Genomic DNA, 22,753 nt, shown 5'->3' on the forward strand with positions numbered 1-22,753 from the left:
GCAGGGGGCCAAGTGCCTCTTGGTGACTCCGTTTCCCCTGCTGCGTTGACTCTGTGTGTCTCTCGGTGTCCGCGGACCTGTGGCTTCGCTGATGTCCCCACCTGCCGCGTGGCCCTGTCTCGCTGGCCCCGTGCTCACCTGTTCCCTGTGTCTCAGCCGCCGCGTGGGGGGAAGGAGGGCGCATCGAGAAAGTTCGGGGTGGGGGCGAGCCGGAGGAAAAGCCTAAAAATAAAGATAGATATTTATAAACCCGCCGGGTCGGGGGACACCTAGCAGCGCTGAGCCCTGTCTGTCGTCCTGAGCCCCACTCGTCTGCTTGTGACTTAGCTGGAGGGGAGAGTCTTGGGATCTGGTTGGGATAGTAGAATGTTGCGTGGTTGTGGTTTCCTTTTGGGGGTGTCCCTCAACCGAGGTCCCTCGTGAGGGAGAGATATGTGCCTAAGATAGGACTGTTCTCCGTCCGCTGTGCATCCCAGAGCACATCTCTAGCCCTCTCTGGTCCAGCGTTTGGATGAGGAAAGGCTACCAGGTCCCCGCCACTTCCTCTCCCTTGCACCTGAAGTCCCAGAATCTGGAAGTCGCGGGAGGAGGAGGTTGCCCTTCCTCTGTCCTCTGTGGCCGGTGCTGGGGGTCGTGGGGGAGACTGCACTTGACGGACAGCCACACTACGACCAAGATCCACCGGAGGGTCCTCAACGAAGACCCGGGACGCACCAACAGGGGCAGAGTCTCCCCTGAAATCGGGACAGTGGGGCTGGGGGAGGGGCAGGACTACTGGGGGAGCCAGGGCTGCAGGGCAGTGAAGAAGGGGTTGCTGGGGGGGAGGATAGAGCAGCTGGGCAGCGAGGACCACGAATTGGGAGACCTGCGTGTGAGGCGCAGGGGGCTCTTTGACCTTTGGGATTAGGAGCTGGGGTTGCGAAGAGTGACCAGAGAGGGTAATTTTGTCTGAGGTCGCACAGCACGACAGTGATGTCAGGGTCGCCCCATCTTGATTTCCGTGGCCATGCGTGGCTTCCCTGTTTTTCTTACATATAAAAAAAATAATAGCGCCTTGTCTCTGACGCCCCGAGGTGTCGTGTCGTGTCATCTTCCATGCGTTCAGGCGACAGTCGACTCCGCTTTAATTTAGTCTTTTCTTCTTCCTTCTGTGCTGCCCCGCCCCCTCCCCTCCGCCTGCCCGAGCTGCGGCCAGGGATTGACGCATTTCTCCGTGGGACCTGTAGTTGAGAGGGCTTCTATGGTCCGTGCCCTGCACTCAGTCCTTACCCGCTTCCTTAGAGCTGACTCAAGCCCCTCCCCCCTTTTGGGAGATCCCCTTTGCTTTAGGGTGACCTCACTGTTCCCCCCCCCCCCCGTGCTCTGCTGTGCCACCCCTGCTGCGTTTCCAGACTAAGCTGTGTCTCAGCTCGCTGCCACCTTATCTGTCCCAGGCTGCCCAAGGGGAAGCCACTCCGTGACCTCGCGCGGGCTGGATCGGATGTCGCCTCCGTGGGGTTGTTTCCCTGTGCGCCCCACGCCTGTGGGTGTTTAATCGAATTCAGCTGATAATTAACCCCTTGATTAGCAAATAAAAGGATGTGCGGTGAGGATGGCGCCGCTCTGACTTTCGTGGTGGCCCGGAGAGGATCCCCGTGTTCCCGTCACGCAGCCCGAGAGTGGTACTCTGGGAGTTAGAGAAGGGACCGTGCAAAGGTTCAAATCCCATGTCTGCGGTTTGCTGGCTGTGGTCTAGGGACAGCTCGACTTCTCTGTGCTATTGTGTTTTCCCCTCCTCTGTGAATAAAAGAGACATTACCCACCCCAGGGTTTGTCGGGAATGTATACATTGGGCGCTCAGCGGTTAGGACCACGGGTGTCCTGCTGCCTTGAGGTTTGTTACTGAGTTTTGCATGAGAGTTCTTGTTGAGTCTATGCTCCCTGGCATCCCCCAGCCTCATCCGCAGCCCCTCCACAGCGTCGGATGACTCAGCGCTGCAAACTGGGGCGTTCCCCGCCGCTGGCTGCCTAACCAGGCTGCCCCACTTTTGCGGGGCGGTTAGGGGCCCAAGGTGGGCGGGAATGACCTCCGCGGGGCTCTGGGATTCCCAGAGTCCTGGAGGGACCGGCTTGCCTACAGCTCCGTAGATGGGAGGCTCAGAGGTGTGAGGCTAGCCTGGACTATCACATCCAGAAAGGGGGTCAACGAAAGGGCTCAGCGGTTAAGCGCTTGTGGCCACATGCTGGAAGCCACGTCGCTAAAATGGATAAAATAAAAAGTTGATTTTAAAAAGTTCAAAGAGGAAACACTCTCGGCCGGTTTCCCAGAATTCTCCAGCGTTAGCAGGGACAACAGATCTGAGGAAAGGGTCTGGGAGGGATGGCCCAGAGAGGGAGAGGATGTCCCTGAGGCCACACCACTCAGTGTGGAGTCAGCTGGGCCAGTGCAGTAGAGTAGGCTTGGAACCTACCAGTAGTTAAAAGGGGGAAACTGAGTCAGGAAGGCACAGAAAGAGCAGCTTCTCAGTGGTCAATGTCATTCTAGCACCCAGGAGGTTGAGGCAGGAGGATCAGGAGTTCAAGGTCATCCTGGGCTACGTGGGGGGGGGGCCTGCAGTTGAGGCTAGCCTGAGCTACATGTCATCTGTGTCTCCAGTACTCAATTTGTGTCACATGTCACACCCCCCGTTGGCGTGAAATTGGGCATTTTACTCCAGTCCCCTGGTCTCTAGCTTCCAGAGGACCTAATGGAGCGAACAAAAACTCTTAAGTCTGGGAGTAGCCCCCCTCCTCAACACCGCCCTCCATAAGCCAGGACACATCTACACAGGAGTCATGCCTGTCCCTAAGTTTCCCCAGCTGTCAGTGCATTGTGTCTACATTATCCCAGGGATCCTTCAGTGACTGGAGGACAACTGGTGACGAGTGGGTGGGGGTGCCAGGAGCCTGGACCTCCGTGTCCTTCACATTCCGGTGAGCCCTGGTACAGGCACCAAGACCACAGAGAGATAAGGCCCTGCTAAGAGAGGGTTAGCAACTTTTCCATGGACACACAGCTGGCAGAACCATCAACTCTGTGACCGAGGACCAGCTTCCAGGGAGCCATGGGCACCAGGTGCTGGATGCTGGGTTCCAGAGCCCCATGAGTGGAGCCTGTGTCTTGCAGGTGGAGAAACTGATGCACAAGGAAGGGGAGAGTATTGGAAGGCTGGGGCCTTTGAGTCCTGCACAAAGTGGTTTTCGGCGACTCCATGGAGCCCGCAGAGTCCTCTTTCCTCTTTGGACAAGAGCCCAGTAGTTGGATTTTGTTCCCTCTAGCTGTGTGATCTTGGGACAGTTGCTAAGTGTCTCTGGTCAGTATGCTTTTCCAGCAGCTGAGATTCCCAGGGCATCTTCCACATCTCCCTGGCCATGCGGCCTCATGACCTTTTCCAAGAGAGGGGCTTAAGTCTGGGCTGTCATCGTCCTGGTGCCCTTCTGGCCTTGGCCAAGGGCCATGAAAGCAGGTGCAGGGGGATTGCTGGGTGGACTTCGGTGCTCATGTGACTTCTCTCAGCTGCACTCAGTGGCATCTGGCCCAGAGTGGAGCCATCCAGTGCCTGAGGGGTCAACATTGAGGTGCTGCACTGTGACCTGGTGACCTCGTGACCCTATGACCCGGGCGCTGGGAATGGGGGAGGGGCCATAGCGCACCCAATCAGCGAGCTCCAGGTTCAGGTGGGGCTCAGGGAGTCACATGAACAAGGCTCCAGATTCAAGGCCCTGGAATGTTTTATGGACTGCAGCCTCAGTTTCTCCAGTAGGAGGAAGAAGAGATGGCACCGGGGGTTCTGTGACATCAGGCAGCATGGGGAACCTCCCACCCCTCACGTGTTCCCACCCCTTCCTGTTTCCCTTAGCGCCCCCCACCCAGCCCGTCTTCCATGTCCCCCTTTCATCTTCCTCCCGCGTTCTTATCGTGTCCCTTCTCCGGCGTTCCCCCTCCCGTGTCCCCTCTCCCGTGTCCTCCCCTCTCCCTGTCCCTCCTCCCGTGTTCCCTCTCCCGTCCTGCCGACTGCGCCGCTGGAGCCTGGGGGAGGGGCTCCTTCCTGAACTCAATTAATGAGCCCGTTTAAAACTATTTATTTTCCTGACATTTGTTTACAGAGGAGAAAGAGACAAATTGTTGGCGGCGCCGGAGGGGCCAGGACGCGGCGGGTGGCTTTGGTGACCCCGCGAACGTGGACGGGGTGACAGGGTGACCGGGCCATCGCGGTCCCTGCAGGGTTTCTGGTAGTGTGAGGGGAGGCAGCTCGGAGGTGGCCGGCGGTGCTCCTGTAGCCACCTTAAGCCACCTTAAGCTCACGTTGTGAGCGTGCGAATGGGAAGCACCACCCCAAAACCTGGGGTTCTCTGGGAATGCGGTGCTCATGGGGATAAGGGTGACTGTGGACGAAGTCCCTGCGGGTGCTTGCCCAGGCCCAGGTTCCCCGCTGGGTGCTTTGAGCACAGTACTCTCAAATTCATCAAGCTGCTTTGCTTTGAGAAAACTACAGACTTTTCCATCGAGGGTCAGAGAGGGGATGCAAGTGTCCAGAGTCACACAGCTGGTACTGATGGGCCGTGCTCAGACTGACAGTGATCTTGGGGACCCCTCCCTGTTGCCAAGTCCCCACCATCCTGCCTATCAGCACCCTCAGGCCTCTCTCTAGGCTCATCTCACGGCTTGGGGCTTGCCAGGAGAAAAGCAGTTTCCAGTGTCCCCAGGCTCAGCAAAGCCCCTCCCATTGTGCGCACCCAGTTCCAGCCCCCACCCCAACTCCTCATTCAGCTCCTCCCTCTGCCCACCACCCTCCACGTCCTCCCAGCAGCCCCCAGGCCCTGCTGGTCCCTTGCCCTCAGTTCTCCCCCCTCCCCATCTCATTCCCCTCCCTCCTCTCCTTTCTCTCCCTCCTTCCCTTTCTCCCCACCCTTCTCCCCTCCCTCCCCAGCTCAGGCCTTAGCCTCCAGACAGCTCCACCTCCTCGGGAGCCTGTGCTTGGTAGCTGTATTCTCTGCTCCAACCTGCGCACAGTAGGGCCCCTCTCCACAGGGACTGACTGATCTCTCTGGCCCTGGCCAGCCCCAGGCTGCAGCCCCTCCTCCCACCCTGCTTCTCACCTTGGCCTCCAGAAATAGCCTGGTCCTGAGTTCCTCGGGGCGGGCGCTGCCCACCCACGGGTGTGAGGGATGTAGTGTGCTGGCCTGCTGCTTCAGAAATAGCTGTTGTTGGGATTGCCCGCCCCCTTGATGTTTGAGGAAGCCACAGGACCACGTGTTGCTGAGGATGTAGCTACTAATGAGTCCAGGTGGTAAGGGGTAGGGGTGGTGACCCACATCTTGTCTGGAGCCCAAGCCAGGTCTTAGTTCCTTTCTCCAGTGCTGTGTGACCTCAGGCATGCCCTGTGACCTTGGGCAAATGTTGAGCCCTCTCTGTGCTGGGAAGTTACTGGTCCGATGGCTCTAAGGCTGGGCTCCTCTTCTGCTAGCCTGGGATGAGGACAGGGCTACAGACCCTGCTCTGACCACCTGACAGCAGGTGCTGGGCGCTGCAGCAGGAGACCGCTGGGGTGGGAACATGGCTGGGGAAATGGACCCAGGGTGGGTGGCTGACTGGCCATGAAGTCTGCACATGGCGCTAACTGCAGCTTCAGCTCGGGACCTGACACCCCCTTCTGGCCTCCACAAAAGCTGCACCCACGTGCACAGACACACAAAATAAGCTTCCTTTTATAGAGGCTTCTTCCGGAGGGTTGTGAGCGTGCTGCTGGCCCAGCCTAGCAGGGGCCTGAAGCCGGCTTCCTGCTGTTTGTGTAGACGCGTGTGCGTAGACGCGTGTGCTCACAGGATCTGAGTGCCTTCCCAAGTCAGCAAAGTCCTCTGGAGACACCGGAGAAAGCTTGAGAACCGGATGGGAGGTTCAGAGGCTTCCTGAGGGAGGTGGGGCTGGCTGAAGGGCTGAGGGTTATGAGAGAAAGGTGGCCCCACCTCCATTGACAGTGAACAGCAGGCTTGTAGCTGGAGGGTGTGGCGAAGGGAGGGTGCTCTACAATAATGGTATGCTGCCCAGAGAGGCCAGGCTGCTTATCTGAGGCTGCACAGCAAGGCTTCGAACCCAGAGTCTGCCTGCTCAGTAGAAGGGCAAGTTGCACCAGTGAGGGAAGCTCAAGTTCACAGAAGGAGGTGGGAGCCCTGGAGGACCCTGGGCCGAGGGAGTTGGAGTGGTGCTCATGGGGAGGGTGGATGGTGGTGTGTGGGACAGGGGTCACTTCAGAGGCCAGGGCGGAGGCTACAAAGTGGAAGTGCCTTGAGCAGCACTCAGACTGAATTCAGAACAGCACCTGGGTCCCACAGACTGGCTGGGGAACTCTGGGCTGCTTGAGTTGGCCAGAGGCTGCACAGCACGCACACAGCACTGCTCCCTGGCCCCCTGGGCTGCCAAATCTGGCTTGTTGGTTTCCAGACTCCCCTGGCTCCAGGCCTGCCCTCATCCCACCTCCTTCAGTCTGCACCCAGGCCCGTGCCAGCTGGCCCCGCTGGCCAGGGCCCCTTGGTGGGCACCCCCCCTTCCATTCAGGGATTCTTCTGCCCCCTCCCTCTGTATTTCCCGCTAATGAGGGGAAAGAGGGAGGGAGGGAGGGAGGGAAATTATATACACACACGAACATGTAGAAATTAGTTTAGGATCTGGGCCAAGAGCCACTTGCGCTTGGCCGGGCATTGTGGGTAATTCATTGCTCATTACCATAAGGGCTGGAGCTGGGCTGACAGGCTGAGGGGCTTTTGTTTGAGATTCTTGTGAATATATGATCTCCCTTGCAGCTCAGGTCCCCACCTCCATCCTCAGCCCCCAGGACTCCCTACCGCTATCCTCAGCCCCCAGGACTCCCCACCACCATCCTCAGCCCCCCAGGACTCCCCACCTCCATTCTCAGCACCCAGGACTCCCTACCGCTATCCTCAGCCCCCAGGACTCCCCACATCCATCCTCAGCCCCCCACGACTTCCCACCTCCATCCTCAGCACCCCAGGACTCCCCACCCCATCCTCAGCACCCAGGACTCCCCACCTCCATCCTCAGCCCCCCAGGACTCCCCACCCCATCCTCAGCACCCAGGACTCCCTACCACCATCCTCAGCTCCCCAGGACTCCCCACCTCCATCCTCAGCTCCCCAGGTCTCCCCACCTCCATCCTCAGCACCCAGGACTCCCCACCTCCATCCTCAGCCCCCAGGACTCCCCACCTCCATCCTCAGCCCCCAGGACTCCCTACCCCCATCCTCAGCCCCCCCAGGTCTCCCCACCCCATCCTCAGCCCCCAGGACTCCCCACCTCCATCCTCAGCCCCCCAGGACTCCCCACCCCCATCCTCAGCCCCCCAGGACTCCCCACCTCCATCCTCAGCCCCCAGGACTCCCCACCTCCATCCTCACCCCCCCAGGACTCCCCACCTCCATCCTCAGCCCCCAGGACTCCCTACCCCCATCCTCAGCCCCCCAGGACTCCCCACCTCCATCCTCAGCCCTCCCAGGACTCCCCACCCCCATCCTCAGCCACCCCAGGTCTCCCCACCCCATCCTCAGCCCCCCAGGACTCCCTACCCCCATCCTCAGCCCCCCCAGGTCTCCCCACCCCATCCTCAGCCCCCCCAGGTCTCCCCACCCCATCCTCAGCCCCCAGGACTCCCCACCCCATCCTCAGGCCCCCCCAGGTCTCCCTACCCCCATCCTCAGCCCCCCCCAGGTCTCCCCACCCCATCCTCAGCCCCCCCCAGGACTCCCCACCCCCATTCTCAGCCCCCCAGGACTCCCCACCCCCATTCTCAGCCCCCCAGGACTCCCCACCCCATCCTCAGCCCCCAGGACTCCCCACCTCCAGCCTTAGCCCCCCAGGACTCCCCACCTCCAGCCTTAGCCCCCTAGGACTCCCCACCTCCAACCTCACCCCCCTAGGACTCCCCATCCTCATTCCCCCCCCAGGATTCCCCACCCATCCTCATCCTCCCCCAGACCTCCCCAGATGGGGTCAGTCCTGACTACTCTGGCTCTTGGTAAGGATGGATGGTGGAGTGAGGGACCAGAAGCTTCCAGCACTGCCTCTGACCCCTGAGCCTCTGTGGATCCCCATAATTATCCCCATTTTCTCCCTCCTTCCTCATGTTTTGAGGCAGGGTCTCACAGGCCTGGATTTGCTGATTGGCAAGACTGCTTCACCAGCAGGTGATCCCCATCTCAGCTTCTTTGGCGGGTGCTGGGGTGTGTTTCTTGAGTTTGCCTAGCAGACATTTCACTGTCTCCTGGCCCGGGTCCTCTGTCTTCCCTCAGTATGAATTTGGGGGTTCTGATGACATGACCTCAGGAGCACTATGGGACCCTGGCAGAGGGAGTGTTTGTTTGTCTGGGGATGGAGGTGTCTTTCAGTTTGAGTTTGTGTTTTGGCTTTCCTCCTCCTCCTCCTCCTCCTCCTCCTCCTCTTCCTCTTCCTCCTTCTTCTTCTTCTTCTTTTTTTGGCCTTGCACTGTAGCCCAGGCTGACCTCCAACTCCTGGCAATCCTCCTGCCTCAGTTCCCTGAATGCTGAGATAACTGGCATGCATCACCCAGTCTTGGGGGGAGTGGTCTCTTGCTTCCTTTCCTGGGAGCTGCCTTGAGGCTTGAAGTGTGGTTGCAACCAGAATGAACTTGTCCGGTCCTGCCTTCCATGCTCTGGCCAGCCGTGCTGATACCTGGACACGTGTTGCAGGCATCCTCCAACCCCAGGTGCCCCATGGCATCCCCCCATGCCTCCGACTGCATCTTGCACTTATTTCCCTCACTTCACCTGAAAATAGCCCCCCCTTTTTTTTTTTAACAATTTTTTAATATTTTTTTTCTTGGTTTTTTCGAGACAGGGTTTCTCTGTGTAGCCCTGGCTGTCCTGGAACTCACTCTGTAGACCAGGCTGGCCTCGAACTCAGAAATCCACCTGCCTCTGCCTCCTGAGTGCTGGGATTAAAGGCGTGCGCCACCACGCCCGGCTTTAATATTTTATTTATTTATTTATTTATTTTAAACTCCAGATTTTATTCCCCTCCTGGTCCACCCTCAGACTGTTCCACACCCCATACCTCCTCCCGCCCCCTGTCTCCATGAGGGTGTCCCCATCCCCCACCTCCCACCCCAACAGACCTCTAAACTCCCTGGGGCCTCCAGTCTCTTGAGGGTTTGATGCATCATCAGTGACTGAACCCAGACCTGGAAGTCCTTGGCTGTATGTGTGTTGGGAGCCTCATATCAGCTGGTGCATGAATCCTTGTTGGGGTCCCGTGTTTGACCTTCAGCAGAAAGTCGGGGCATCAAGTGAGGGATGGGGTTGCCATCTGCAGTCAAAACTCTGACCCATAATTGTTCCTGTCTGAAAGTACTGCAGGGATGGAAATGGAGAGAAGCCTGAGGAAAAGAAGGTCCAGCGACAGGCCCAAAGTGGGATCCAGCTTAAAGGGAGGCCCCAAGGCCTGACATTATTACTGAGTCTATGGAGCACTCACAAAAAGGGATCTATCATGACTGCCCTCGGAAAATAGCCTTTAATCCCCACTCTCAGGAGACAGGTAGGAGGATCTCTACATAGTGAGGTGGAGGCCAGCTTGGGGCTGTACCCCTCCGACCTCACCCTCTTGCCCAGGCTAGTTCCCCACTAACCCTGTCTCACCGGGATGTGGGGGCATTGCCCTCCTCTTCTTGGGGGCATGGGGGTGCATCATGGCTGCTCTGTGTCAAGAGACTGCTTTATGGTCTGTCATAGGCCTGAGGTAGCATTGCTCTGTGCTCTTAGCACTCAGAGCCTGCTATATATCAGGCCCTCTATAAATGATCATGATGGGGTGAAAGAGGACTATGATGGGGTGTGTTGTTGTTGGGGAGTTTTGTGATCACATGTGGGGAGAGTGAGGGTGGAGAGCTGCAGCCACCCAGGTGAATTCTAGTTGTTCCTGCCTCAGTTTACCCAGACTGCACAGCTAGGTTAGGAGGTTGAGAATCCTGGAAAGGCACAAATGAAATGAAATCCAGTGATGTGAGATGAAGGGTGAGGAGATGAGGATGCTCAGGCAGAGGACGCAACCTCGCCAAGGCCCTGTGGTAGGAAAGACCCCAGTATGGTGGAGAAGCAGGGAGGAAGGAGGGAGGCAGAGAAGAGGGGGGAAGGAGGCAGGGAGAAGCAGCAGCACTGGATATAACCTCGCCTCAAAGTCTTGGATTTGTCCCAAAGGAAAGCAAGATTGTGGTGCCCGCAGGTGGGGCAGACCTGGCTGGTAACAATTGTTGGCAAGCTTCAGGGTGTGCCCGCCGTGGGCCGAGTGGGTGGGGTCATGCTTCTGCCAGTCTGCACAAGCTGCTGCCCCCGGCCACACCTTCTGTGCTGGGCCTGGCAGTTGTGAGGATGCCACTCAACAGACCGGTTCCTGGGAAGGTGGAGGGGCAGGTGCCCCAGGTGTGGTGGTGTTGGGTACTGATGGGATCGGAGTCCTTCCCAGCCTCATGGTCTGCATGACCTGCAGACCCCACTCAAGCAGTTCCAGAAGTGGGAGAACCCTCTCATCCCCACACCATTGTGAGTGAGGTCACCCATCCTCAGAGGTCTCCAGCCCAAGCCATGGGGCATGGGAACTCTGTAGTGACCCTGGCCATGTTTATCATGAAGCATAAGTAGCAATGATTATTCTCAGGGACACACTGCGGCATGTGGTCTCGGAAGGGTAAACCCCAATGTCTAAAGTAAGGTGTTACTAGGTGTGGTGGTAACCTCCACCCTGTCTCTAACAGCTCTACACATAGTAGGTGCTTAGTACGTGTTCTGGGGAAAGATTTTATGATCATGGCCAGGCATGCTGTTTCTGCCCTGGCCTTGTGAATTCTGGGTAACTGTTATTTCCCCCTTTCTGCTGATGTTGGCAAGTTTTCTCCTGCATGGGACTGTTTCATAATTAGAAGAAAAGTTATTTTGAAAAAACAAAAATTATACCCCAACATCCCAGCTGCAGGAGCTGCTGATGTGATCTGTCCCCGTTCCCACCTCCAAGGGTGGTGGCATCCTGGTGGAGATGGAGGACATAGTGACAGCAGGTTCTTGAGCCCCTTGGGTCAGTGCTCATATCCCATAATAGCCAGTCCCTGGGAAGACTCACTGGGGCTTTAGAATTCTACCCAGAATCCACCTGCTCTGCCTCTGCCTGGACCAGCCTTGTGCCTTCATCCCAGGATGTAGTCTTATCCCTCCTGCCCACACCTCTGTGGCTCCTGCATCCCTTGGGGTTAAAGCTCACAGAGCTCTGCAGTACACTCTCCTACTTCAGCTCCTTGCTCCAGCCACACAGGCCTCCTGGTTGCTCTTTCAAAATGACAGGCTCTGCTACCCCAGGGTAGCTAGCTGTGCTTTTACTTGAAATGTAATTTTTCCAGCACACCTAGCCCTCCTTTCCACATGGATCTCGTTCCTACACAGCCTCTCATTTATCCACAATGCTCCCCTCCCCTCCTGCCCACCCCTTGATCTCTGGTACTCACAGAAGACTCTTGAAAACTTTGTTTTACAAATGTTGACATGCCACTGTTGTGACAAGGGCAGGAGTGGTGTGGCTCTCATCCTGACCCTGTGCTGATGTTAGAGGTGGGGCTGGAGGGGTGATAGTGACAGATCTCAGCTTCTCCATCAGAGGATGCCTGGTGTGGAGGCAGTGCTGTGATCAGCAGTTAACATGTAGGGTCACCAGTGCTGTGACAGGGTGGTTGGGTTTCCTTAGGTTAGGTTGACCTGTGGAGAAGGACACCTGGCCCAGATTTCCCTGACTTCTATGGTGTGGCTGTGTCCCTGCCCAGTGTGGTTACCATGGTGAAAAGGGGGCAGAATGTCAATTCCATATCCTTGATGGAAGAGAAGGCCTGGGCTTGCTAGCCCTTGGCTACTGCCTGCTGTGGGCTGGGCAGTCCAGAGTGTTCCGGAACTTGGGCAGGTAGATATCCTATCGAGTCCTGTGGGTTGCCTGAGCCTTTGCATTCCTGGGCCCACTCAGACAGCATTTTGTTGGGGATTGGCCAGCCTCTCACTTGCTACATGGCTGTCAGAGCAGGCACCCGCCCCAGGGTTGTCGTCTATAGGTCACTGTGTCTTGTGCCAACTGGATAGGAGGGAACTCCAGCCTAGAAAGGCTGGAGTCCCAGGTATGCCATAGGGTCTTTAAGTTTGTGATGAGCCGTCCTGCTTTTTGGAGCATAGGGGAGGGATTCCTCTATCATCCACCAGGTTTGAAGCGGGCTAGGCGGCGCGCAGAGGGAGTCGGAGGCAACATCTGTTTCCAATCTGACCCACGGCTGGGCGGGAGCATTTGGGCACCAGGTTCCCAGGATGCGGGAAATAGAGGTCTAGGCAGGCTTGGGGCTCCTGGACCATCCCGGCCCTGCCCGCATCTGTCGCTACGATGACAGCACCGCTGAGAACCCAGTCGGAGGTGCCATCCCCCCAACCCTGCTCTGGGGATTACTTCGTCTCACTTCCGGCCGGCGACCCTCCTCCCTCTAACCCCTTCCAGACCCTCAGAAGCCGGAGCCAGGCCTCTGGGAGCCACACCTCTTACGGGGCTTCGAGCCAGAAAGCCACGCCCAACCCACAAGCTCCGCCCCACAAAGCCCTACAATCCATTCGCCCAATCCTGGAGTCGCCCAGCCCCAAACATGCTCTCCGAAAGGCCACGCCCCCAGCCAGCCAATTCTCTCCCAACTCCATCGGAATCTCCGCCCCTCTCAGGTCTTGGAGCCTCAGCCCCGCCCCCCAGCTCCCTCCCTTTTGCATCTGCCCTCAGCCTGCCACCGCGAGGTTCCGCCCCCCGGCTGGTCTTCCATATAAGCACCGCCCTCAGCCCGCTTACCGTGGAGGCTCGGCCTACGGCTAAGAAGCCCTGTCCCTCAGCCAGTCTCCCTTAGAAGCCTCTCTCCCGCTCCCCATTCCTCCCGAATCTGCCTTTGCCGGCCTCTACGAGGCCCAACCCCCTAGGAGGTTTCCTTAGAAGCTATGCTTTTAGACAGGCGGACTGGGAAACCCCGCCTCTTGCCCCCTCCCTTCGGAATCTCTGGGCCCGCCCCCACAGGCCAGGCTCCGCCCCTGCCTCGACCGCCTCTCCATTGCCTGCGCCAAAGTCTACACTGTGCTGGGCGGGCATAGACGGACCCACGGACAAACGAACCGCGCAGCGAGCTGCGCAGCCTGGACCTCGCAGCCGTGGTGAGTCGATCGGGCTGGGTGCGTTCTCGCCTGGCCTTTGTCACCATACTGGTGTCCCCTGCAGAGCCTCGGAGATACTCGGGCGCGATCGGGGACGCTCGGGTGCAACCGGAGCCTCTCGGATCTACCTCGGCGTCGCGAGCACTCGGTCCCCCGGCGCTTGGCTGAGCTCGGGACCGTTATGCTCCTTGGTCCCCTCCCCCACCCGGGGGCGGAGTCCATGGACCACAGAGGAATCAGGCAGGGGAGAGTCGCCGGGAGCACAGAAACTTTCCCGCTCGCCGCGCCCGGGGGCCGCTTGCACACCCCGAGGGTCCTGGGACCCAAGGGGGTCCTGGCCCCGCCTTTGTGCACCCCACGGCTTCACGTGGTCCCCTGCCTGGGCTCCTCTTGCCCCAGGCCCCCTGCAAATGTGCAGTCCACGCTGGCTCCTCCCGTCTCCAGAGCTTGGCTCTGCAGACTCAGTTTTCTCTTCTAGAGTGTCTTGGATAAAGAATCCAGTGAGGTCCAGGTATGCAGTAAGCGTCTTCAGGCCCTGAGACTTGAGTTTCATTCTAGTTTTGCAGAGGGGAGTGAGGGGTAGGGCTGGAGATGTGTATTTGGGACAGTGTCCCGCCAGTGGCTTTGGGAATACACCCAGTATGTCCAGGTTGGGGATTTTGAAAACTGTGGGGCTGAGGTTTCATGGAGAACAGGGAAGGGCATGCAGCTTGCAAGGAACTGCATGCAGCAATGGGAGACTGGGTTATGGTGGATGTCGATGGGGGTCGCAGAGAACTCTAGAGAGGAGTTGAGATCTTGCGGGGATTGGGGGGCGGTTTAGGTCTTGAAGGATGTGTTGTTGGGGCCCAGAGCACTGAATCAGGGTGGTAGAGAGAGACTTCCAGGGAAGGTCTGCTATTTCAGCCCAGGCCTTGGGGACAACGACCCCATCTCAGTTTTCTTTCTTGACCAGTAGGTGTGATTGGCTTCTTTGTGTGGCCAGGCTTGACAGAACTTAGGCCACACCCACCCACTCCTGGCCCTCTTGTCAACTCCTCAAAAGAGCCATAATAATTAAAGCCAGTTCTGGGTGGTAAAGAGGTGTGCAGGCTTGAGAGCATTTTCTCACGGAGGGCACACAGGCCTGAGAACCTAGTTGGCTGTAGAAGTGTGCCCTGTGGGGGATTCCACTGTGTCCCTCCTGGCTAACATCCTGGGGACACTTACTTGCCCTTAGAGTCTCTGAGCCCCCTTCTAGCATCATCTATGGATCAGAGATGGGGCATGAGAGTCATGGGACTGTCTGGGAGTTTCAGCTTCCTGCATCTCCCAGGGCAGGGAGGCAATGCTTGGGCTTCAGGAGATGTCCCTTGTACTGGTGACCCAGAGCCTGTGCATCACCAGCCTGGTTATAATCACCCTTTTATGCTTCTGGGCCAAGGGGGCATCCAAAGCCTGTTCCAGGCCCCCGTGACCTGCCGTGTGGCAGCCACTTGACTGCTCCTCATGAGTGCAGTGTGGGAGCCCTCAGAGGCAGCTGGTCTGCAAAGCGCAGCCCAGCTTCCTCCCATGCTCATATCCCACCCGAGACGGTCTTAGAGAGCTCGGATAGCTCCTGAGCCTCAGTTTCCCATTCTGCAAAGCAGGTGGGACCTGCCTCTAGCCAGCTTTTAAGAACAATAGAGTTCTTGACTAATGGCTGGAAGAGTGGCCAGGCCATCAGTTTCCCCCAGCAGATAATGATAGATCACATTATATCCAGGCGTGTGTGCAAAGGGCCTAGGGCAGACAGACCAGCTTGGGCTGACACGTGGGCCCAGCCCCTCTCTTGGCAAAAGCCCTTCAAGGAGGATTGTGGTGTCACAGGCCCTGGGACTTCCTATCTGCGTGGACAGAGTGTACAGACATTTCCTTTGCTCTTTCTGCCTGTAATTCACACCCCAACACTCCTTGGGGTGGATGTGGAGACACCCTCCCATTCCCTCAGCCTGTGTCTGTTAGACCCCACCCTACCCCTACACAGTGCAAATCTGGGACCCTGAGAGGCCAAAGTGGTGAGCCACTTTGGGGACATCCCCTACACATGCCCACCTGACTGTTACCTTGGGATCCCCTCCCAAGCCTCGCAGGCTTGCGTGCTTCCTCAGTTTCAGCAGAGGCTCTCTCAAGGTTTGTCCCAGTCACCTGAGCCTGCCACTCCTGTCCTTGTTATATCTACCCATAGGCACCTCAGGTGTGGCTGGTGTGTGAGGTCAGCTGGTCCCTGGCTGTCATTGACTCTCCTTCTTCTGAGTCCCCTGGGGCTGTGGTGGGTCCCAGGCCAGAGGCTGACCCTGGGCTTTGTCTGTCTACCTGACTATTAGTAGACTGCATCTGTGGCAGTTATGTGCAATCTGACGTTGCAGGCCTGTGTTTGGTGTGAAGGGGCCTAGTGGAGGACGTGCAGTGTGCCACATCCTAACATCCTTGAAGGGTGTATGCATACTGCCTGTCACAGCCCCACTGTGTGCATCCCACTGTGGTCCTGGACATGAATCCTAGCCTCTATTTACCTCTGAGGTCTGGCTTTGTATATTGGACTTGTAGTCTGACTGTGTACAAAATTGGACTGGGTATAGAAGTGAGGGTGTCCCCACCTTGGCAGTCTGCCTGTGTGGATGTTAGGATTTGATGTTTCTCTGTGTCCACAGCCTGATTATCTCCAGATCCCCTTGTTTTATGATCAGTCCCCTGGGTCAGCTTGCAGCCTGACTGTGTGCCTGGGTCTGTCTACTGTTCGACTGGCTCTGTGTATGTCTGTGTGACTGTGGGCTGACTGTGTATACTGAGCCCCGTCTGGTTCTCCCCATCCGTGTCCTCCTGGCTCACACTGGGCCATGAGCTGGCCACTACCCTTCCTGCCCTTCCCTGGGGCTGGGTGAGGTGACCACAGCTGGGTATTTTGGGAGACACAATCATAGGATTGCCCCATCATTATGCGCCTCTCTCCTCCCCATGACCACAGCTCTCTGGCCTCTCCTTGGCCTCTCCACCCCAGTGCCCTGGCTTGAGGCAGTGTGACCTACAGGGAACTGCTGGTCCTGGATTCGAGGTGTGCCTGATGGATGCTTTGGCCTGGAACTTAGGTTCTTGTGAGTGGGGTGAGGACTGGTGCCTGTGTGGAAAACTGAGTAAATGTCTGTCTTTTCTGGGCTGGATGGTAGTGGGGGTGCAGCATTAGCTGTCCTGGGGGCCCAGGGAGCTATGGCCAGTATTAGGTCAGGATAAGGTGTTGAGGAAGGATAGGCCTGAAACAGGTATTGGGGTTTAGCTTGGGGTTTGGGGTATAGCCCACACATGCTTCTGGAGGTTAGAAGGTCAAGGTCCAGGCTTGGCAGATTCATAGTTGGGGTGGCACTTAGTATGTGGGCAGAGGCACCCATAGGGCTCTGGGTCCTGCCCCAGCACTGGGGAGCTGGAAGCCAGACTGTCCGGAGTTGAAGGTCATAGGCTGCATAGCAAATTGGTGGCCAGCCTCAGCTACAGGAGACACTAACTCAAGAAACTGCTGAATTCACTCAGGATGGGGCAGTGGACTCTGAGAGGTCCCTGTAACCTCCTGGTCCCATGTGGACCCCACCTGGGTCCCTGGGTGTGGTTTCCTCCTCCAGGGCCACCTGCAGAGAAGTCCCTGGATCCCCACTCCCCACTCACTGCTGCTCTGTTGTCTCTACAGACGCTGCCCCTCTGGACACCTCAGCCTGAGGCCTCTCCGTGAGTCACGGGGGCACCATCCCCCACCAGGGCAGAGGCTGGAGGCCGCTGCCAAGCATGGCGCCCACCTGGAGTCCCAGCGTGGTGTCTGTGGTGGGTCCTGTGGGGCTCTTCCTCGTACTGCTGGCCAGAGGATGCTTGGCTGAAGGTAAGAGGCTAGGCTGGAGTGGGTGGACCTGGCTATTCGTCTGTTCTGGGGGTTTTGTGTGCAGGTCCCTAGCCCATGGCTTCCAGGTGTGGTCTAGACAGAACTTCCATGCTCAAGGAAGTGGTTTGGTGCCTAGCTTTGGAAAAGGCTGTAGACCACAGAGGTGATGCTGGCTGGACAGTAGCTATGGTGCACTGGTATTAGGTCAGGTCCCACCAGGGAGAGAGAGGGCATGGGGACAGGGTTTTTGTAGCTGACATTCCGGGTTGGGTTGACTGAGCACAGTAAAGTCTGGAGATAAAAAAAATGTTGATGGGTCTGGATTGGCAGTACTTGGGAGAGAGGCAGAGGCAGGTATATATCGGTGAGTTTGAGACCAGCCTGGGATAATTGGTGAGACCCTGTCTTAAAAAAATTTTTTTTTTCAAAACAAACCCTGGAAGAGGTAGGTAGTACTGGAGAGATGTCTCAGCATTTCAATTTCCAGAGTACCCAGGTTCAATTCCAGCCCCCACCCACCAGGGGATTTAACAACCTCTTCTGGCCTCCAAGAGCACTGCATGCACACACAAAAATAAAGTAAATGAAAATTAAAATGAATCTATTAAAAGGTGATTGGTATAGTTTAGAACTAAGGATTGCATTTTGCTTACTGCTAAAGATGTATATGGGGCCTCAGTTTTGTCCTGACGCCAAGATCCATCATTGCATGGGAGACCCTCTTATAAGGGACCTTGGGGGGAGAGTTAAGGCAGGGCAAACCCCGCTCCTCATAGGAAGCAAGGAGCAGCAGAGCTGGCCCTGGTGGGCTGCAGAGAAGACCCCCTCTGCTGACTCCATGTGGCTGTGGGGGATGAATACTGGGACCTGGGCAGGCTGGTCAAGGCGGTGTCGAGGAAGGCTAGTCCAGAGAAGTCTTAGCCTGGGCTTGGGCATTTATTCATCAGCCGTGTGTTTGACAGATGCAGACTGAGTCTTGTCTCCATGTGGTGTCTGGAGTCCAGGATGTGCTCTATCTAACTGGAGTCCTCTCACCTGACGCCTAGCAGGGTCATAGGCACCGTATCCAGCACTAAAGTGTTCTGTCGGCCAGGATGATTGATTTCTGGTATAAAAATGGCTCTGGGTCCAGGGAGCCTTCCAGGCTGCCAAAGGGCTGTGGTGAGGTTCATGAGAGATCCAGGGAGGATCAGCCCTGATTCTCGCGTAGACAGAAATGGAAAACCCGAGCCAGATACAGAGCCAGAGCCTCTGTAGGATCCTGTCTCCACTCTGGACCTTAGTCTTTTCCAAGGGATGGGGCTCGGGGAGAATGGGGCCTCTTTATGTCGGAGTTGCTGTTTTCCCAGATCTTTTCAGCCAGGTTAGACCCTAACTGCCCAGCATGAGCTGGTGGAACAGGAAGGTGGCATATCCTTTCTAGGCCTCTGTACAAATGAGGGTGAAACTCATGGTGAGCCTGTTTAGGCCTGGGGCTCAGGGGACTTCACCCCTCAGAGCTGTGGGTCTGCCCTCGAAGGCCCACAGTGGGTTTCTTTTTCTTGGAAAATAGAGGAGTGTGTGTGTGCCAAACAGAGACGGCAGGAACCCTCAAGATCCTGTCTACCACAACAGAGCAAGCTCCGCGGGGTTGGCTTGGGGCCCAGAGTCCAATGGACTGACGGATGTCCACAGTACCAGGGACCAGCAGGCAAGGGGGTAGGGACCCATGTTCTTAAGGATCAACAGGCATAGAAGGGAAGAGAGGGAATGTGGAGACTTGGGCTCCCGGGAAGGGGGTGGTGGGAGGGGACACTCTGCAGGGTTGCCTGGATTGGACAGTGTGAGGGCTTTGTCTCACCTCTGAGGGGTCCGACCTGGCCAGTGCTACACTCCCTCCACATCCTTGGCTAAGAACATGTGACCCCAGATATCATTTCAGTGGGCAGTGGAGGAGGCCAGTTTCCCTCCATCAACTCATGGAGGGGAAGCAGAGATCTAGGTTTAAGTCTTGATTGTCATTTCTGAGTTCTCTGGGGAACCTCATGAAAACCCATTAATACGCTCAGATCTGTAGCAGGGGACACACAAGCATCTAATGAGGCTTCAAGGCTGCATGTACCTGGACACTAGAGGCTGCAAGCTCAGGAGCAGGCCTTGGGTAGGAGGAGGGGAGACTGGCCAGTCTCCCAAGCAGTGACCCCTGAAGATAACAGTGTGACCCATGAATGAAAGTAGCTGGGGTCTGTGAGGATCCAGACTTGTAAACAGAGGGTTCCAGAAGTCTCTACAGAATCCGCCAGGCCAGTGCGCCCCTCTCCCTCCTCCTGCTCACTTTGACGCTTGGACAGCCAGTGTTGGGAGGTTTGAGTGCTCATCCTGCCTCCCAATTCCCCTGTTGTTGGGTGCTTACATTATGTCCCCAGCTTTGAGGGACAGCTCTGGGTGCTGGCATCCAGGGAAGGCATTGCAGCATATCTCTGATTGATGTGTTCAGTCCTAGGGTGACTGGCTGCTACCGAACATCCAGCCAGTGGAAGGGAAGTGGCAGAGATACCCACCATAGAGCCCTAGGCAGGCATCAAAGCTGGGTGGACTCCTGAGCCTTCCTCTGAGGCAGAGCCATGGGGATTGTAGAGTGGGTCTGAACAAGGCCCAGTGGATCAAAGCCAAGCCCCTCCCCAGCATGCGCCCCTGGCTTATGGCACTCTTGGGCTCTGTACTCAAATACCAACTCTGCTCATCTTCTATGTTTTTATCTGGATAGTCACATAACATTAATTATTGTGTGTGCATGTGCTTGCCTGGGTGTATGTAGCAGTCAGAAGACAACACATGAGAGTCACATATTCCCTTCCTGTGGACCTGAGGGTTGAACTAGAGTTGGAGGGAGGCTTAGTGGCAAGCGCCTGTACCTGTAGGCCCTTCTTGCTAGCCCCTGACTCTCATCTGTGGTCACCTTTGGCCTCCCTGCTCAGCACCCTAGTTTCTCCATAAGTCCCATTAAAGATTAGAGCATGTTTTGTTTCTTTTGGGGGTGAGTCTGTGGTAGCAGGTTATCACTGAGGCATATCTAGGGGCTCAGTGTTGGGACTACAGAGTCTCCAATGGAGTGCTTGTGTGAGCCTGTGGGGAGGTCTGGACACCCTCAGACCTCCTCTCTCCTTGCTGAACCCCCAGAGCCACCCAGGTTTATCAGAGAGCCCAAGGATCAGATTGGAGTGTCGGGAGGCGTGGCCTCCTTCGTGTGCCAGGCCACGGGTGATCCTAAGCCACGGGTGACCTGGAACAAGAAGGGCAAGAAAGTGAACTCACAGCGCTTCGAGGTGAGCGGGGCAGCAGGGCGGGGCGGGGGTGCCCTCAGCCACATACTCCTTCCTCTCCAAACGGGCAGTGGCCAAGCCTCAGGATGCCACAAGGCAGCCACAGCCCTGTTTCTGGCACTGCAGGGTTTCCCAAGTCTACCACTCTGTCTTGTGAGTCCTCAAACCAGGCCCTGCCTTCTCTTGAGTCTTAACTCACAGTTCCAGCACACATGGGAGGAAATACCCATATCACGACACACGTGTTCATGTTCTGTGCTCAGTGCTGAGTCTGGGGGCTTAAGGGTGTGCTCCATTCAGAGGGCTCAGAGTGTGTCTCTTAGCTTCTCTTCTTTCACTGTGACTGATCCTTGGTGGTCTCCTGTGTGCACACGTGTGCCCCCAGCCACATACACTGGACACCCTTGGCTCAGGGACACCATGTGCCTGGGACAGCTACTGCCTGCATCCCAGCCCACAGGTCGGCTGGGTGGAACCCACCATGGTCTCACCTGCTTACCTGTTCCACCTCGTCTTCCTTTCCCCTTCCCAGACCATTGACTTTGACGAGAGCTCTGGGGCGGTCCTGAGGATCCAGCCACTTCGGACGCCTCGGGATGAGAACGTGTACGAGTGTGTGGCCCAGAACTCGGTGGGCGAAATCACAATTCACGCAAAGCTCACCGTCCTTCGAGGTACACACCGCAGGGTACAGAGGAAGTGCCAAACTGCAGATCTTGCCCCCAAGCTTAGAGCCCTCCTGTGCTGGCTCTTGCTTTTTCCTTTAGGAACTAGGATTTCTCTGCTCCCAGCCCAGGCCCCTTGGTTTGTGTGGTTTAAATGTCTGTGCAGTTGGTAGACTTCAAGCTCAGCTTGATCTAGGCGCTCAGTTAGTGCTTTCTGGACTCTGTCCCTGGGTCTTTTGTGACCATCTGTCCTCAGTCAGCTTGGGTCGCAAGTGCCCTCCCCAGCTAATCCCTAGCACTCCAGAGTAGGTAGCCATGGTGCCTGGAGCCACAGCTGGTTCGGCCCCACAATGGAACTTAATGGAGGGTGGGTGCCTAAAGGCAGAATGACGTAAGCCCCCGCTACCCCTGTGCCCTGGCTTTGTGTAAGGGCACTGAATACTGGGACCAGACAATTGAATTCAAATCCCAAGGCAGCAGCTTTAGCGCTGTGATCTGGGCAGGGTTAATCAACTTGTCAGAGCCGGGGTGTCCTGTCCCTTGGGGACATTTCATATATGGCTATGAGCCACTGCTCTGGGCATTACAGGTCCCTACAGACACCCTCATGAATCTGGGACACAGGGCCAGTGCCATTGGAGGGAGTTCTGAGCTGCCCCAGGGTCAGTAGTCCGGGAATTCTGTCATCTCTAACAAGGAGCCCCAACAGAGTGCTCTGTGATTGCCAGAGCAGGGATGGAGCTGCGGAGTCCACACACCCTAGGCTCCTCCTCTCTCCTCTCTCTGGGATATTTTTTGCCTTGACCTTTCCCAGCACAGCCTCAGCAGCCAGCCTCCCACTGCCCTGTGCCAGCCTTGTTGTCAACACTAGCAGAGTTGGGACTGCAACCATCACATGCTAATGAACTGAGCGCTGAGAGACTGGAAAGATTCTCCTGCCTCTTTGAGCTGCAGACGCCCCAGCCATGTCCTTTGTTCTTTGACCATTGTCTGTGCCACTGAGGTCCCCCAACTCTAGGCAAGCTTGAGCTATGCCTCCTGTCCCATGTGGGTTGCCAGAGCCATTGCCATTGCACTTGCCTCCCTTCTTCCTCTCCTCCATGTGATTGTGACCCAGGGTGTGTGAACCCCAAGCAGCCAGGCATAGTGCTGTGTGGGGATAGCAGGCAGTGGTGCCTGTCCCCAGCCCTGTACTCCGCTGCTACTGCACACATACATGCATAGGACCCTTCAAGGCTGCATGGACATGCGTAGGAGCCTGCTACATCTTGGGCTGCATTTCCTACCAGGTTAGGGGTTTTTGTCCACTTCTGTCCCCAGCCACCTTCACTGCCATCCCTTCTGGTATAGTATCCCATGCATGTGACTGTTACCTCCCCACCACCCCCAGCAGCCCTGTTGCTCCTGAAGTGACAGGCATTTCCCTCCAAACACTTTCAACCATGAGCCAAAATGTTCCAGTTAGAAACACAGGCAGGAGGACATGCCCCTGTGTGCAAGACTGGCCTGGCACACTGTTAATATGGCAAGCAGAGCCCGAGCCCCTGGGCCTGGGTTAGCCTATCCTTCTTTTTGAATACAGCCAGTTAAACACATGTTGGGCGACCTTCATTCTAGCTCCAGTGTCCTGCTCATCTGCATGCTGCATAGGC

General features: G+C 56.8%; 1 protein-coding gene across 7 annotated transcripts in view; it reads left to right on the plus strand.

Annotated features, from left to right (window-relative positions):
• Positions 1-22,753, plus strand: part of Ptprs (protein tyrosine phosphatase receptor type S) — a 64,501-nt gene that overhangs the window by 2,265 nt on the left and 39,483 nt on the right. For 6 of the 7 annotated variants that reach the window (XM_085833034.1, XM_085833036.1, XM_085833037.1 and 3 more), the window contains exons 2-4: positions 16,949-17,134; positions 20,294-20,439; positions 20,969-21,110. In XM_085833034.1, the coding sequence (XP_085689160.1) occupies positions 17,044-17,134; positions 20,294-20,439; positions 20,969-21,110 (379 nt within the window). In that variant the 5' untranslated portion in view covers positions 16,949-17,043. Of the gene's footprint in view, positions 1-13,125; positions 13,252-16,948; positions 17,135-20,293; positions 20,440-20,968; positions 21,111-22,753 lie in introns of those variants that run through there. The other variant, XM_085833035.1, reaches the window with a different exon arrangement.

The sequence above is a fragment of the Mus caroli genome, unplaced genomic scaffold (genome assembly GCF_978045245.1).
Source record: "Mus caroli unplaced genomic scaffold, Mus_caroli_1 scaffold_18, whole genome shotgun sequence".
Lineage (NCBI taxonomy): Eukaryota > Metazoa > Chordata > Mammalia > Rodentia > Muridae > Mus > Mus caroli.